Here is a 13,083-nt window from a genome sequence, read left to right as displayed (position 1 = left end):
GTTCCCACGGGGCCTCCCCAGCTGGCCGGCGGGCACTTGGCCGGGCCTCGAGGCTGGGCTCCTGGCCTCCCTGCCTCCCTGCCTCCTCAGCCACGAGGTGCATCCTGGGCCGGCCCTGGGCCAGGTCACCGTGGGAAACCTCCCACCTGGAGGGGACGCAGGGTGGAATCTGAGTGGGTCCCCTGCCCTGGTGGCCTTGCTGGGCATCCTGGGGCCGGCAGACACTGGCAGGCCACCCTCCAGACGGTCTGGGCTTGCCCTCATGGGCGGTGGGGCTGGCGGGGCCTGGGGTGGCCCTGGCCTGGACTTGCTGACGGTGTCCCCTCGCAGACGGGGCTGGCCTCTTCCAGCACCTCCTGGACTCCTACCAGGCCCTGTTCTTCTCGCTCTTCACCCTGCTGGCCGGGACGGCCGTCACTGTCATAGGTGAGCCGGGGGGTGCCGTGGGGTGCCGTGGGGGTGCCGCCTGCCCTACCCTCGCTGACCGTACTGACCACACTGACCCGTCCGCCCCTGCAGCCTACCACGCGGTCTACGTGCCCCGGGAGCTCGCCGGCCCCATGGTAGAAACAAAATCTCGTCCCCAGCTGGTGGGTGTTCAGATTGATACAATGCTTTGCAAATGTGGTAGCATCTACCAAATTGGTAATGGGCATGTGCCGTGACCCAGTGATTCTGCTTCTAGAGAAACTCCCGCCTCTGCACCTCTATTCATCAGCTTTGCATTACTGTAATGGATTACCTGAGAAAATTGACTTATAAAGAAAAAAGGTTTATTTGGGCCCATGGTTCTGGAGGGCCCAGGCCAAGATATAATGGCTTCCTGGTTACATCATGAGCTCAAAAGCAAAGAGAGAGAACAGGCAGGGTCCCACAGTCCCCTTTTTTAAAAAAAAAAATTATTTTCTTTTAATTGTAATTGGACACGATACCTTTATCTTATTTATTTTTATGTGGTGCTGAGGATCGAACCCTAACCCTCACATGGCTAGGCGAGCGCTCTACCGCTTAGCCACAGCCCCAGCCCTATAAAATAATTTTATGGGAAAATTCTCTTAGAAATTATTTTCTTGCTGGGCATGGGGGTGCACGCCTATCACCCCAGCAACTCGGCCCGGCCGAGGGGCCTCTGCTGCCCACTGTCCCTGAGGTCGGTCCTCACTTCTTCCCCAGGGTCTGAGCTCCACCTGCCTTGGAGCTGGGCCAAGAGTCCCCAGGACACCTGGTTCCCCACCCTCTTTGCCGCTAGACGTCAACAGGTGACCACGTGGTGGGCACGGGGAGCAGAAGTGACCACGGACATCTGGCGGGAAGACGGTATCCTCACCTGGCGCCCACCTGGCAGCCAGTCCCGGGAGCCCCCTCTGGCCTCCCCACGGCCTCCTTCAAATTGGCAGCTGGGGTGCCACCGTCCTCGTCCTGGGCTGGCTGGGTCTGTCCCCGGGCCCATTTCACAGAAGAGAAGACTGAGGGTCAGAGTGGGCAAGCAGCCAGGCTGGAGGGTCTGAGGGACCAGCCCTGCCTCCTGCCCACTCCCGGGTGGGGGTGGGGAGTGGAGCTGCTGGGCACACAGGGGCCTCCCAGGGCAGGGGCCCCGCTCAGACTCCTGGGCAGCAGGGCTGCCCCTCTGCCCGCCTGCACTCGCCATCCCAAGTCCCCTCCAGGCGGGAGGTTCCCACCTTGACCTGGCACAGGGCTGGCCCAGGACGTGCCTCATGGCTGAGGAGGCGGGGAGGCCTGGTCAGCAGCCCAGCCTCGAGGCCCAACCAAGTGCCTCACACCTGCGAGGCCAGCGCTCTGCTCCTGAGTCCCAGCCCCAGCCCCAAAGTTTTCATAAGAAAAATTATTTCATCAGGTGACACTCCCCTGTCATCCCAGTGGCCCGGAGGCTGAGGCAGGAGGATCCCAAGTTCAAAGCCAGCCTCAGCCACGCAGTGAGGCCCAAGGCAACCCAGGAAGACCCTGTCTCTAAATATATAAAAAGGGCTGGGGACACGGCTCAGTGCTTAAGCATCCCTGGGTTCCATCCCTGGTCCCAAGAAATAAAAGAAAAAGAAAAATTATTTTCCTAAGAAACAATGCTCCCCAGCCCCTTTTGATTTATTTTTTTCAATTTTGAGACAGAGCCTCGCTAAGTTGCTGAGCTTTCCATCCTCCTGCCTCAGCCTCCCGAGTTGCTGGGGTGATAGGCGTGCACCCCCATGCCCAGCAAGAAAATAATTTCTAAGAGAATTTTCCCATAAAATTATTTTATAGGGCTGGGGCTGCGGCTAAGCGGTAGAGCGCTCGCCTAGCCATGTGAGGGTTAGGGTTCGATCCTCAGCACCACATAAAAATAAATAAGATAAAGGTATCGTGTCCAATTACAATTAAAAGAAAATAATTTTTTTTAAAAAAAGGGGACTGTGGGACCCTGCCTGTTCTCTCTCTTTGCTTTTGAGCTCATGATGTAACCAGGAAGCCATTATATCTTGGCCTGGGCCCTCCAGAACCATGGGCCCAAATAAACCTTTTTTCTTTATAAGTCAATTTTCTCAGGTAATCCATTACAGTAATGCAAAGCTGATGAATAGAGGTGCAGAGGCGGGAGTTTCTCTAGAAGCAGAATCACTGGGTCACGGCACATGCCCATTACCAATTTGGTAGATGCTACCACATTTGCAAAGCATTGTATCAATCTGAACACCCACCAGCTGGGGACGAGATTTTGTTTCTACCACTCTTGCCAACACACAATATCGCCACATGTGTGTGTTTATCTTTACTGGTTTGGTAGATGGGAATTAGAATTTTATGAGTGATTTAAATTCCTTGATGGTAAAAAAAAAAGAATGAGCTTGTATTTGTTTATTGATCATTCTGGTTTCCCTCTGAGCACTCTCTGCTCTCCATCCAAATGTTTATTTTTTTTTTAAGCTATTTCTTTGTCAGAGCCAAAGAGAGATCTAAAACAGCTTCACGGGCCCAGCTTAGCATTCAATGTATCAGTCAACTACCGCCGTGTAACAAAAGTCTCCCCAAAATCAATATCTGGGGTCAGCTGACATTCAGTCTGAGTTTCAGCTGAGAGCACCTTGCCCATGTGTCCCTCCTCCTCCTGTCTTTCCCATGGTGACAACCCAGGTGCGAGAGAATGTGTGGAAACACTGGCCACCTCTGGAGGGTGAGGCCGGGAGGGGCATGTTGTCCTCATTCACAGTGAAGCTCCTTCATTCAACTGGACAACTCGAGCCATGAGTCTGAATCCAGAACCAAAGGTTGGAGGGACAGAGTCCACCCTTGGACGTGGGGAGCTATAGTGTCACAGGTAGATGGTACTGAAGTGGGTGAAGAGTCAAGGTCCGGGCTCTGTTGTGGGTTGGCATCTCTGTCTGGTTCATGGATTTACGTATATATATATATTGGCACCAGGGATTGATCTCAGGGGCCCTCGACCACCGAGCCCCGTCCCCAGCCCTATTTTGCATTTTATTTACAGACAGGGTCTCGCTGAGTTGCTTAGGGCCTCCATCAGTTGCTGAGGCTGGCCTCCAACTTTTGATCCTCTTGTCTCAGCCTCCCGAGCTGCTGGGGTGACAGCCATGAGTCAACATGTCTGTCTCCCGATTGATATGGATCCGTGGTCTATGCTGGACCCCTGCGGGAAAGGATAGGAGAAGATTTGACAATGATTGAGCACCATATGTTTGCTCATGACTGTGCTGGAGCTTATTACACCCACAGAGCAAACTGATGGAGGCTACTATTTGATATTTTTATATAGAGAGTTAGTTGCTGATGAGCCTTTATATATTCTAATTATTTTAAATAAGTTATTTTTAGTTGTCGATGGGCACAAACCTTTATGTTACTTATTTATTTACAGGCGGTACTGAGAGTCGAGCCCAGGGCCTCACACGTGCTAGGTGAGCCTCTGCCGCTGACCTCCACCCCAGCCCCCTAAGTAAAACTTTGCTACTCCGTGACCCCGTCCAACCCTCCCATTGCACAGATGGGGAAACTGAGGCCCAGGGTCAGGAAGGCAGGGGTCTTGGCTGAGTGAGACCCCCGTCCTCGCTCCTCTGGACTCTGCAGGTCCACAGCTGTGCCTGCTGGATGCACACGTCTCTGAGTGTTTTTCCCAATGACTGGTTCTCAGGAGGCGATTTTGACATCAGATAAAGCAAACAGTTTATTAGTTAATGAGGGAGGGAAAGGGGGGGACCAGGCTTCAGCCGTGGGCTGAGGATGGGCTCCCGCCCGCTAAGCTGTACGCCGTGTGTGATTAGCACACGCAGCTTCCTGGAGGACTCATTAGCAGCCTCATCGGGAGGCCGCCGTCACTGAGCAAAAGGAGTGATTTAGTCTTCACTGAGGGCGAGGAAGGCGCTGCGGAGACTCGGGAAAACGGGGTCCTTGACCTCTGAGTCCCGTCCCCAGCCCTGTTTTGGATTTTATTTAGAGACAGGGTCTCACTGAGTTGCTTAGAGCCTCATTGTTGTTGAGGCTGGCCTCCAACTTGCGATCCTCCTGCCTCAGCCTCCAGAGCCCCTGGGATGCCGGGCCACACCACTGCGCCCAGCCAGCATGGATCTTAGAAGCCCCCAGAGGCCCATGTCCTAAGGGCTTGGAGGCCCTTCTGGGGAGCTACTGGGAGTTGGTGCTAGTGAGAGGACTGTCCTTGGGGACGTGCTCTTGAAGGGCATAGTGGCCCTGGCGGGAGCATGAGGTGTGACAGAAGGGGGCTCCACCATGGAGGTGTGCCGCACCACAGGCTCAAACAGGAGGCCCCGGGACCCTGGACCAAGTCCGGGAACCCGTGAGCCCAAATTAGCCTTCATCCTTGCAGCTGGTTAACTTGGGTGTCCCTCCTGTGGCAGGAGGCTGGCTAGCAGAGGGAGTGGGTGTGGGGACCGGGGTGGCTCAGTGCATGCGGCCCTGGTTTGAATCCCAACACCAAGAAAAAGCAAAAAAAATCAGCGACAGCAACACAGTGGTCAGCTCCTGTGTCGAGGACCCTGAGCAGCGCGGTCAGGAGCAAGTGCTCGGTGCTGGGGGCTTGTGAACTTGGGTGGGGCTGGGCACCGGGCAGTGCTTGCCTAGCTCTCGATTCCTGGGCTCCATCCTCCGGGCCACATAAATGTAAATAAATAAATAAAAGATGTGACCTTGGTCCATTCCCCTCCTTCAGGGGCCCAGGGAAGCCACCCCTGGTCTCTGGGGGTTCATGACACCAGAGTCACTTCCTAGCACCCGTCTGTCACTCACTGAGCCAACAGAAGCCAGATGGATAATTGATCAGGCGTCCTAAGTGCAGATGCAGACGGGCCAGCTGGGTGTGCCCATGGGAGAGGAATTGGGGTGGACGTTGGTGACCCAGAGCACGTGGCCTCACCTCTTACCTGTCATCCCAGCAGCTTGGGAGGCTGAGGCAGGAGGATCGCAAGTTGGAGGCCAGCCTCAGCAATTCAGCGAGGCCCTGAGCAACTCAATGAGACCCTGTCTCTGAATAAAACCCCAAATAGGGCTGGGACGGGGCTCAGTGGCCGAATGTCCCTGGGTTCAGTCCCCAGTATCCCCCCAAAAATGGAATTAAAGGAAGGTGACCCAGGGCCGTTCCCTGGGCTCCTGGGTGGACACAGGGACGCATTGGCTGCCAGGTGGAGGACACAGGCCTAGGAGGGCCAAGCTGCTCTGTCACCTGCGGGGACGCTGGCACCCTTCCTGAGGCTCTGGTTTGGAGACACAAACCTGGGGGCAGCCACTAGGCAAAACCCAGACTCATCCAGACCCTGAGCGGTGGCTTCATTTGATGACCCAAAGTGATGTGACCAGACCATGTGACTCCCTGCCCAGCCCTGATGGAGCCCCGTGTCACCGTGGAGTGTCTCAGGGTGTCCGTGTCCTGCCAACACAAGGACACACCTTCAACAGGGGCTTGAAATGACAGACGGCCCCTTAGGAAGGCCGCTGGGGTAGGGACAGTTCTGTTGAAATTCTGTGAGGAAACAGGAGGTCGCACCGCCACGTGGGGGCCCTGGGGACCCACAGATGGCACTGGACCAGGGACTGGACAGGGGTAGCTGTGACAGCCGTGGGGATGGCCGGCCAGGCGGCGGACGGACAGGCCTCTATGGGGGAAAGTACGTGCTGCCGCCCTGCCTTGTCCCCTTCTCGTGTGACCAGATCCCAGTGGCCCCGAGGACTGGGTGGCCCGGTGCACAGCTCCGCATTCTGTCCTGCCTCTCATTAGCTCTGACATGGTGCTGAGGGTCAGGGAACCCAAGGGACATGTCCCAGCCGGCCCACTGCCATGGAGCCCGGGAGCAGATGGGACAGCTGCTGGTGATTCCGCAGTAGAGACCTTTAAACTGAGTCTGCGGCTCACCTGGGCCTGGGGCGGGTGGGAGACGGCGGGCCACGCCCTGCGAGCAAGCCACACCCTACAAGCCACGCCCCTGCAAAGCCACGCCCCAGAGCAAGCCACGCCCCATAAACCACACCCACCATGCAAGTCACTCCCCTGAAAAACATGCCCCACAAACAAGCCACGCCCCCTTCAAACCACACCCACAAAGCAAGCCACGCCCTGCAAACCACACCCCATGAGCAAGCCACGCCCCTGAAAAACCACACCCACAAAGCAAGTCACTCCCCTGAAAACCATGCCCCACAAGCAAGCCACGCCCCCTCCAAACCACACCCACAAAGCAAGCCACGCCCTGCAAACCACACCCCATGAGCAAGCCACGCCCCTGAAAAACCACACCCACCATGCAAGTCACTCCCCTGAAAAACATGCCCCACAAACAAGCCACGCCCCCTTCAAACCACACCCACAAAGCAAGCCACGCCCTGCAAACCACACCCCATGAGCAAGCCACGCCCCTGAGAAACCACACCCACAAGGAAGTCACTCTCCTGAAAACCATGCCCCACAAACAAGCCACGCCCCCTTCAAACCACACCCACAAAGCAAGTCACGCCCTGCAAACCACACCCCATGAGCAAGCCACGCCCCTGAAAAACCACACCCACCACGCAAGTCACACCCATATAAACTACACCTCGGCCAGCAAGCCCAGTCCATAGAAGCCACGCCCCACAAGCCACGCCCCTTCAACCAAGCCACGCCTCTACAAGCCATGCCCCATCCACACCCATATGAGCTGCCCCCTGCCTGGCTCCTTCCTGGATGATCTGAGCAGAACGCTCACCTCTTTTGAAGCTTTGTTTCTTCTCCTGTCCCTTCTCTCTCTCCTGCTCCCCACGCAGTGCCCTAGAGCACCCCTATTCCAACTGAGGTCTTTGGTCACAGTGGTGTCACTGTTCATTGGAAAGGCATGATTTTTTTTCCTTCCATTCAACTTTTTTGGTGCCGGGGACAGGACCCAGGGGCAGTAGACCACTGAGCCACGTCCCCAGCCCTTTTCATTTTTTATTTAGACACAGGGTCTCCCTGAGTTGCTTAGGACCTCAATCCGTTGCTGAGGCTGGCCTCCAGCTTGGGATCCTCCTGCCTCAGCCTCCTGATCCACTGAGATGACAGATTACAGGCGTGTGTCACCATGCCACGTGTCTTCAGTTCAAATTTTTAAAAACCATTTTTCATTAACACATAGATAACGGTTCGTATTTATGGGGTCCAGTGTGATGTTTAAAAAACACACGGACATTTTACTGAGCAGATCAGGGTGGTGGGCACACCCACCACCTCAAATATCAATCATTGCTTTGTGGTGAACCCACTGAAAAACCTCCCTTGTAACCATTTTGAAATACACAGTGCATCTTTGATAAGGTGGTCACCTACTGGGCAGCAGAACACCACGCTGATAACTTCTTCCCACCGACCAACCTCTCTCCATCCCCGACTGTCCCCCCACTTACCCCCAGTTCCAGTGACCATCATCTTGATCTCAATTTCTATGACCTTGTTTAGATCCCACCTTTGAAGGAGACGGTGCTGTATGTGTCCCCCTGTGCCTGGCTACATCATCTAACACAAAGTTCTAGGTTCCTTCATGATGTCTCCAATGACAGGATTTGGTCCTTTTAAAAAAATATATTGTTTTATTTGTTCCAATGAATTGTCCTTGACAGTAGGATGCATTTTGACTGCATCGTACATAAATGGAGTCCAGCTTCGTGATGTAGAGTCACACCAGTCACTCCATGTCATTCTGCATGCCCTTAGGGTAATAATGTCTAATTCATTCCACGGTCCCTCCCACCCTACACTCCTCTCCTCCCTTCACCCCCCTCTGCCTAATAAGAAGTTCCCCTCTTCTTCCCTAGTCACCCCCTTATTGTGAATTAGCAACCGCATATCAGAGAAGATGTTCGGCCTTTGGTTTGGGGATTGGTTTATTTCACTAAGCATTATGTGCTCCACCTCCATCCATTTACCAGCAAATGCCCTAATTTCATTCTTCTTTATGGCTGTGTAATATTCCACTGTGTATATGTACCACAGTTTCTTTATCCGTTCATCTGTTGAAGGGCCTCTAAGTTGGTTCCCTAGCTTAGCTATTGTGAATTGAGCTGCTATAAACACTGATGTGGCTGTGTCCCTGTCGTGTGCTGATTTTAAGTCCTTTGGGTGAAGACCAAGGAGTGGGATAGCTGGGTCAGATGGTGGTTCCATTCCCAGTTTTCTGAGGCATCTCCATCCTGCTTTCCAGACAGGTTGCACCAGTCTGCAGTCCCACCAGCCAGGTCTTTTTTTTTTTTTTTTAATTATTTTTTAGGGCCAAATTGTATTCCACTGTGTACCTAGACCACGTTTTGTCTGCCTGTTCCTGCATCAGTGGTCACTTAGTGGGGTGCACATTTTGGCTGTCATGAATCAACACTGTGATGGGCACGGGTTTCATTTCTGTTGGAGACATATTGGGGAGCGGGGCTGCTGGGTCTTCGGGTAGTTCTATTTTTAACTGTTTGAGGAAGTTTCACACCGTTTTCCATAATGGTTGTACTAATTCACCATTTGTTCTTCCAAGATGATTCTTCCTGTATGTGCGCATGCGTGTGTTTGCGTGTGTGTGTGTGTGTGTGTGTGTGTGTGTGTGTGTGTGAGAGAGAGAGAGAGAGAGAGAGAGAGAGAGAGAGAGGGAATACTTTTCCGCATAAAAATATCTGCAAGCTGTAAAGATTTTGAAGTCTGTGTTCTTCATGCATGAAAATATGTCACTTGTATGATCTTCCTATGCTGTGGCTGTAAGGTGTCCCCAGAGCCCCCCGTGGGAGGTGACACAGGAAGGTCCAGAGGAGGAGTAAGGGGTGTGAGGCCTGAACCTGGCAGTGCATGGCTCTCTGGGGGTCCTCTGGTGGCCCCTGGAGGCAGGTGGGGTGTGGGGAGGAGGTGGCCCTGGGGCTGTGGCTTGGGGTCTCTATTTGTCCCTGGAGAGTGAAATCCCTGCTTCCTGGTCCCCATGGGAGCTGCTTCCTCCCCACACTCTTCCTCCATGATGTCCTGCCTCCCCTCGGCCCAGGAGTGGATTGGGACCTGTGACACTCTGGGCCCCAAGTCAACTTTCGTCTCCTTCAATTGCTATGGTCAGATCTCTTAATCACAGCAGGGAAAAGCCGACTGAAGTACAGGGACTGAACCCAGGGGCGCTTAACCCCTGAGCAGTGGGTTAAGCCACGCCCCACAAGCCACGCCCCCATAAACCATACCCACAAAGCAAGCCACTCCCCTGAAAACCCTGCCCCACAAGCAAGCCACGCCCCCTCCAAACCACACCCACAAAGCAAGCCACGCCCTGCAAACCACACCCCATGAGCAAGCCACGTCCCTGAGAAACCACACCCACAAGGAAGTCACTCCCCTGAAAACCATGCCCCACAAACAAGCCACGCCCCCTTCAAACCACACCCACAAAGCAAGCCACGCCCTGCAAACCACACCTTTTTATATTTTATTTAGAGACCGGGTCTCGTTGAGTTGCTTAGAGACTCACTAAGTTGCCGAGGCTGGCCTCCACCTTGGGATCCTCCTGCCACATGAAGATCCTCCTGCCTCAGCCTCCCGAGCCACTGGGATGACAGTCGTGGGCCACCGTGCCTGACTTATATGGGCATTTTAGATAAATGCAAGCAATTTTTTTTCAGCACAAGTGTGTTCCATGCAACCTGCGGGATACTTTTTTTTTTTTTTTAAAGCATTCATTGTTTACCTGAAATTCCATGAAACTGTGTTTTTATCTGACACTCTGGGCTGCAGAGACGGGAGGGCTAGGACACGGGGCCAGGGCCACGCTGCAGCCGGTGGATCAAGATTCTAAGGGTCTTGGTCAGCAGCCTGGTCCGGCAGCTCTCAGGTGGGTGTTTTTTTTTTTGTTTTTTTTGTTTTTGCTTAATGGAGGAAACGTCTGTCAGGGACCCCAGACAAGCAGTTTTGAGTCACCCACGTTCCAAAGAGCGCTCCAAAAGATGACTCATCTTCAGCTAGAAAAGCCTGGGCCGCCTCCTGCTCCTCAGAGGCAAAAACATCCCTTACATAAATGGCGGGGAAAGGGGAGGGAGGGGAGGTCCTGGGAGAGAGATGTTAAAATTAGAATAACTGTGTTCTCTTAATTAGAAATGCAGGAGGAGCCGCATGAATCCCTGATGGGCTCCTCCAGACTCCTGCAAGGGGAAGGGAAGCCCGGGCAGCAAAGCCAAGATTCACAGAGAACTGGGGGGCTCCTGGGGTGCTGGCCTGCAGGCCCCAGAAGGGCACAGGGGACAGCCCTGGGGGCCAAGTCCCTCTCTGCACTGGGTCTGTATGGCCGCAGGCCTGCCCTGCCCTCTCTGGCCCTCAGTTCTCCCATGTGGGCAAAGAAGGAGTCCACCCTGGGGGAGGACAGAGACATGACAGAGACAGAGGGAAGGGGTAACTCTGTGCTCCCCTTGGTACCACCAGGAGACCCTCAAGTGGCCTCTGCTGATGTCAGAATCATTGCCCATTGAATGAATGAGGGATCTTTAGAAAACCTTCTCTTAGCCTGTCATTCCAGCGGCTCGGGAGGCTGAGGCAGGAGGATCGCAAGGTGGAGGCCAGCCTCAGCCACTTAGCGAGGCCCTGAGCCACTCAGGGAGACCCTGTCTCTCAATAAAAATAGAAAAAGGGCTGAGGACGGGGCTCCGTGGTGAAGCAACCCTGCGTTCAATCCCTGGCATAAAAAAATTTAAAAAATAAATAAATAAAATAAAAATAAAAGGAAATGAAAAGCAGAACCTTTCTTTTTGAAGGCGCGGCTATTTTAAGACACCTGCGAGGTCCTGTCTGGCATTTCCATACCGCGTCACATCAAACGGATTAAGAGGCACCCACATGCCTCATTAAATAAAATTCATGTCTGGCTCTAGGAGAGTCGGGTTGAGATGCCATTGACTGGTTGACGAATGTTCTGTTCTGTGGATATTTAATTAGACATTTATTCATTTTGACGCCTCAGCCTGGTCCCCTCTCCCTCCCCGACTCACCAACTGAGCCACCGTCGTGGACCCCTGAAGAGCTCCTGGCTGAGAGGCCCTCCCCAGGGTCTGAGGGAGCAGGACTTGTCTGGGCCTCAGTCTGTCCATCTGTGAAAGGGGACTTTCTGGGGAGGCTCCAGGCCTCTCCAGCTCAGGTTACACATGATCCTGGGGACAGCGCTCCTGCTAGGGGGCCTCGGGTGGTGGCGGGGCTGCCACCGCCCGGGGGCTGTGTAGCTGGAGAGTAGGGTCTTGCCAAAGTCTGTGCCTTGTAATCTGAAGCCCCAGAGGATGGCATTGACAGGTGGCACCTTCGGGAGGTTCTGAGGCCAGACAGTCCCTTCCCAAAGGGGCTGTGGCTTTGATTCTCAGCTCCGCCTACTATCCCTGCACTGAATCATGAAGGTCCTGATCAGAGATATGAATGGAAAGTACTCCCTCAAGGGATGGCTAACAGCCCAACTATGTGTCAAATTTACGTTAACAAAGTAATACAGCCACTTAGAAATCAAAATCCTGAACTACAAATATTTCACTATATGGATGATGTATTATTAGCACACAAAGCTAAAAACACATTGTTAGAATGTTATGCCACACTTACAAACTTATTAAAAAATTATAATCTAGAGATAGCAATAGATAAAGTACAATTAAATTTTCCAATTAATTATTTAGGAGTTCTAGTATCCTCAACCATGGTCCGTCCACCGAAAATTCAAATACGAGTAGATCAACTCAAATCACTTAATGACTTTCAAAAGTTATTAGGAGACATAAATTGGATAAGGCCTTATCTAGGTATTCCAACAGGAGAATTGGGACCTTTATTTGATATCTTAAAAGGTCCATCAGATCCAAATTCACCCCGAATGTTAACGCCTGAAGCAAGAAAGGCATTAAAAATCATTGAAACATATATGGAAAATATGCATTTGGATAGAATTGATATAAGTTTGCCTTTATTATTTATTGTACTACCAACAAAAAATATTCCTACAGGAGTATTTTGGCAAGAAGGTCCATTATTATGGATACATTTATCTTATTCTCCTAACACTATTCTTACTAGGTATCCTGAGGCTGTAGGACAATTAATACTCAAAGGAATAAAAACAGCAAAGGGAGTATTTGGAATTTCTCCCAATAAAATTATTACTCCATATACTATGAATCAAATTGATGAGTTAGCTAATGAGTTAAATACTTGGGCAATAATCATGTGCAAATCTAATGTTTCATTTGATAACCACTTACCATCTAATCCTTTATTGTCTTTTTGGTCATTGCATCCTGTAATTTTTCCAAAAATGACAAGAAAAACACCTATCATGAATGCTCCAAATATATTCACTGATGGGTCAAATAATGGTACAGCAGCAATAGTTACACCTGATCAAACTTTTACATTTTTAGTACCCAAACAATCAGCTCAAAAGGTAGGGCTTAATGCAGTATCACAAGCTTTTGTGATGTTTAAAGATTCTGTATTTAATTTATTTTCTGATAGTCAGTATATAGTTAACGCTATAATATCCCTTGAAGATGCTGGTAGGATTTCCCCTTCTTCTAATGTTTTCTCTTTGTTTTCCACTATACAAAGTTTAATCTGGGACAGAAAAGATCCATTCTTTATAGGAC

At 52.0% G+C, this 13,083-nt stretch overlaps 1 protein-coding gene across 1 annotated transcript in view; it reads left to right on the top strand.

The window, feature by feature from the left end:
* Nucleotides 1-13,083, top strand: part of LOC308636364 (nuclear pore membrane glycoprotein 210-like) — a gene marked incomplete at both ends in the record, with an annotated part of 45,486 nt that overhangs the window by 16,291 nt on the left and 16,112 nt on the right. The window contains 3 exons of the mRNA XM_081271779.1: nt 331-426; nt 520-645; nt 1,174-1,317. Coding sequence (XP_081127905.1) covers nt 331-426; nt 520-645; nt 1,174-1,317 — 366 coding nt within the window. The remainder of the gene's footprint in view (nt 1-330; nt 427-519; nt 646-1,173; nt 1,318-13,083) is intronic.

Source organism: Spermophilus citellus (genome assembly GCF_964194105.1).
Source record: "Spermophilus citellus genome assembly, chromosome: 17".
Lineage (NCBI taxonomy): Eukaryota > Metazoa > Chordata > Mammalia > Rodentia > Sciuridae > Spermophilus > Spermophilus citellus.
Note: the sequence above shows the minus strand (reverse complement) of the source record. Positions and strands in the feature narration are given on the sequence as shown.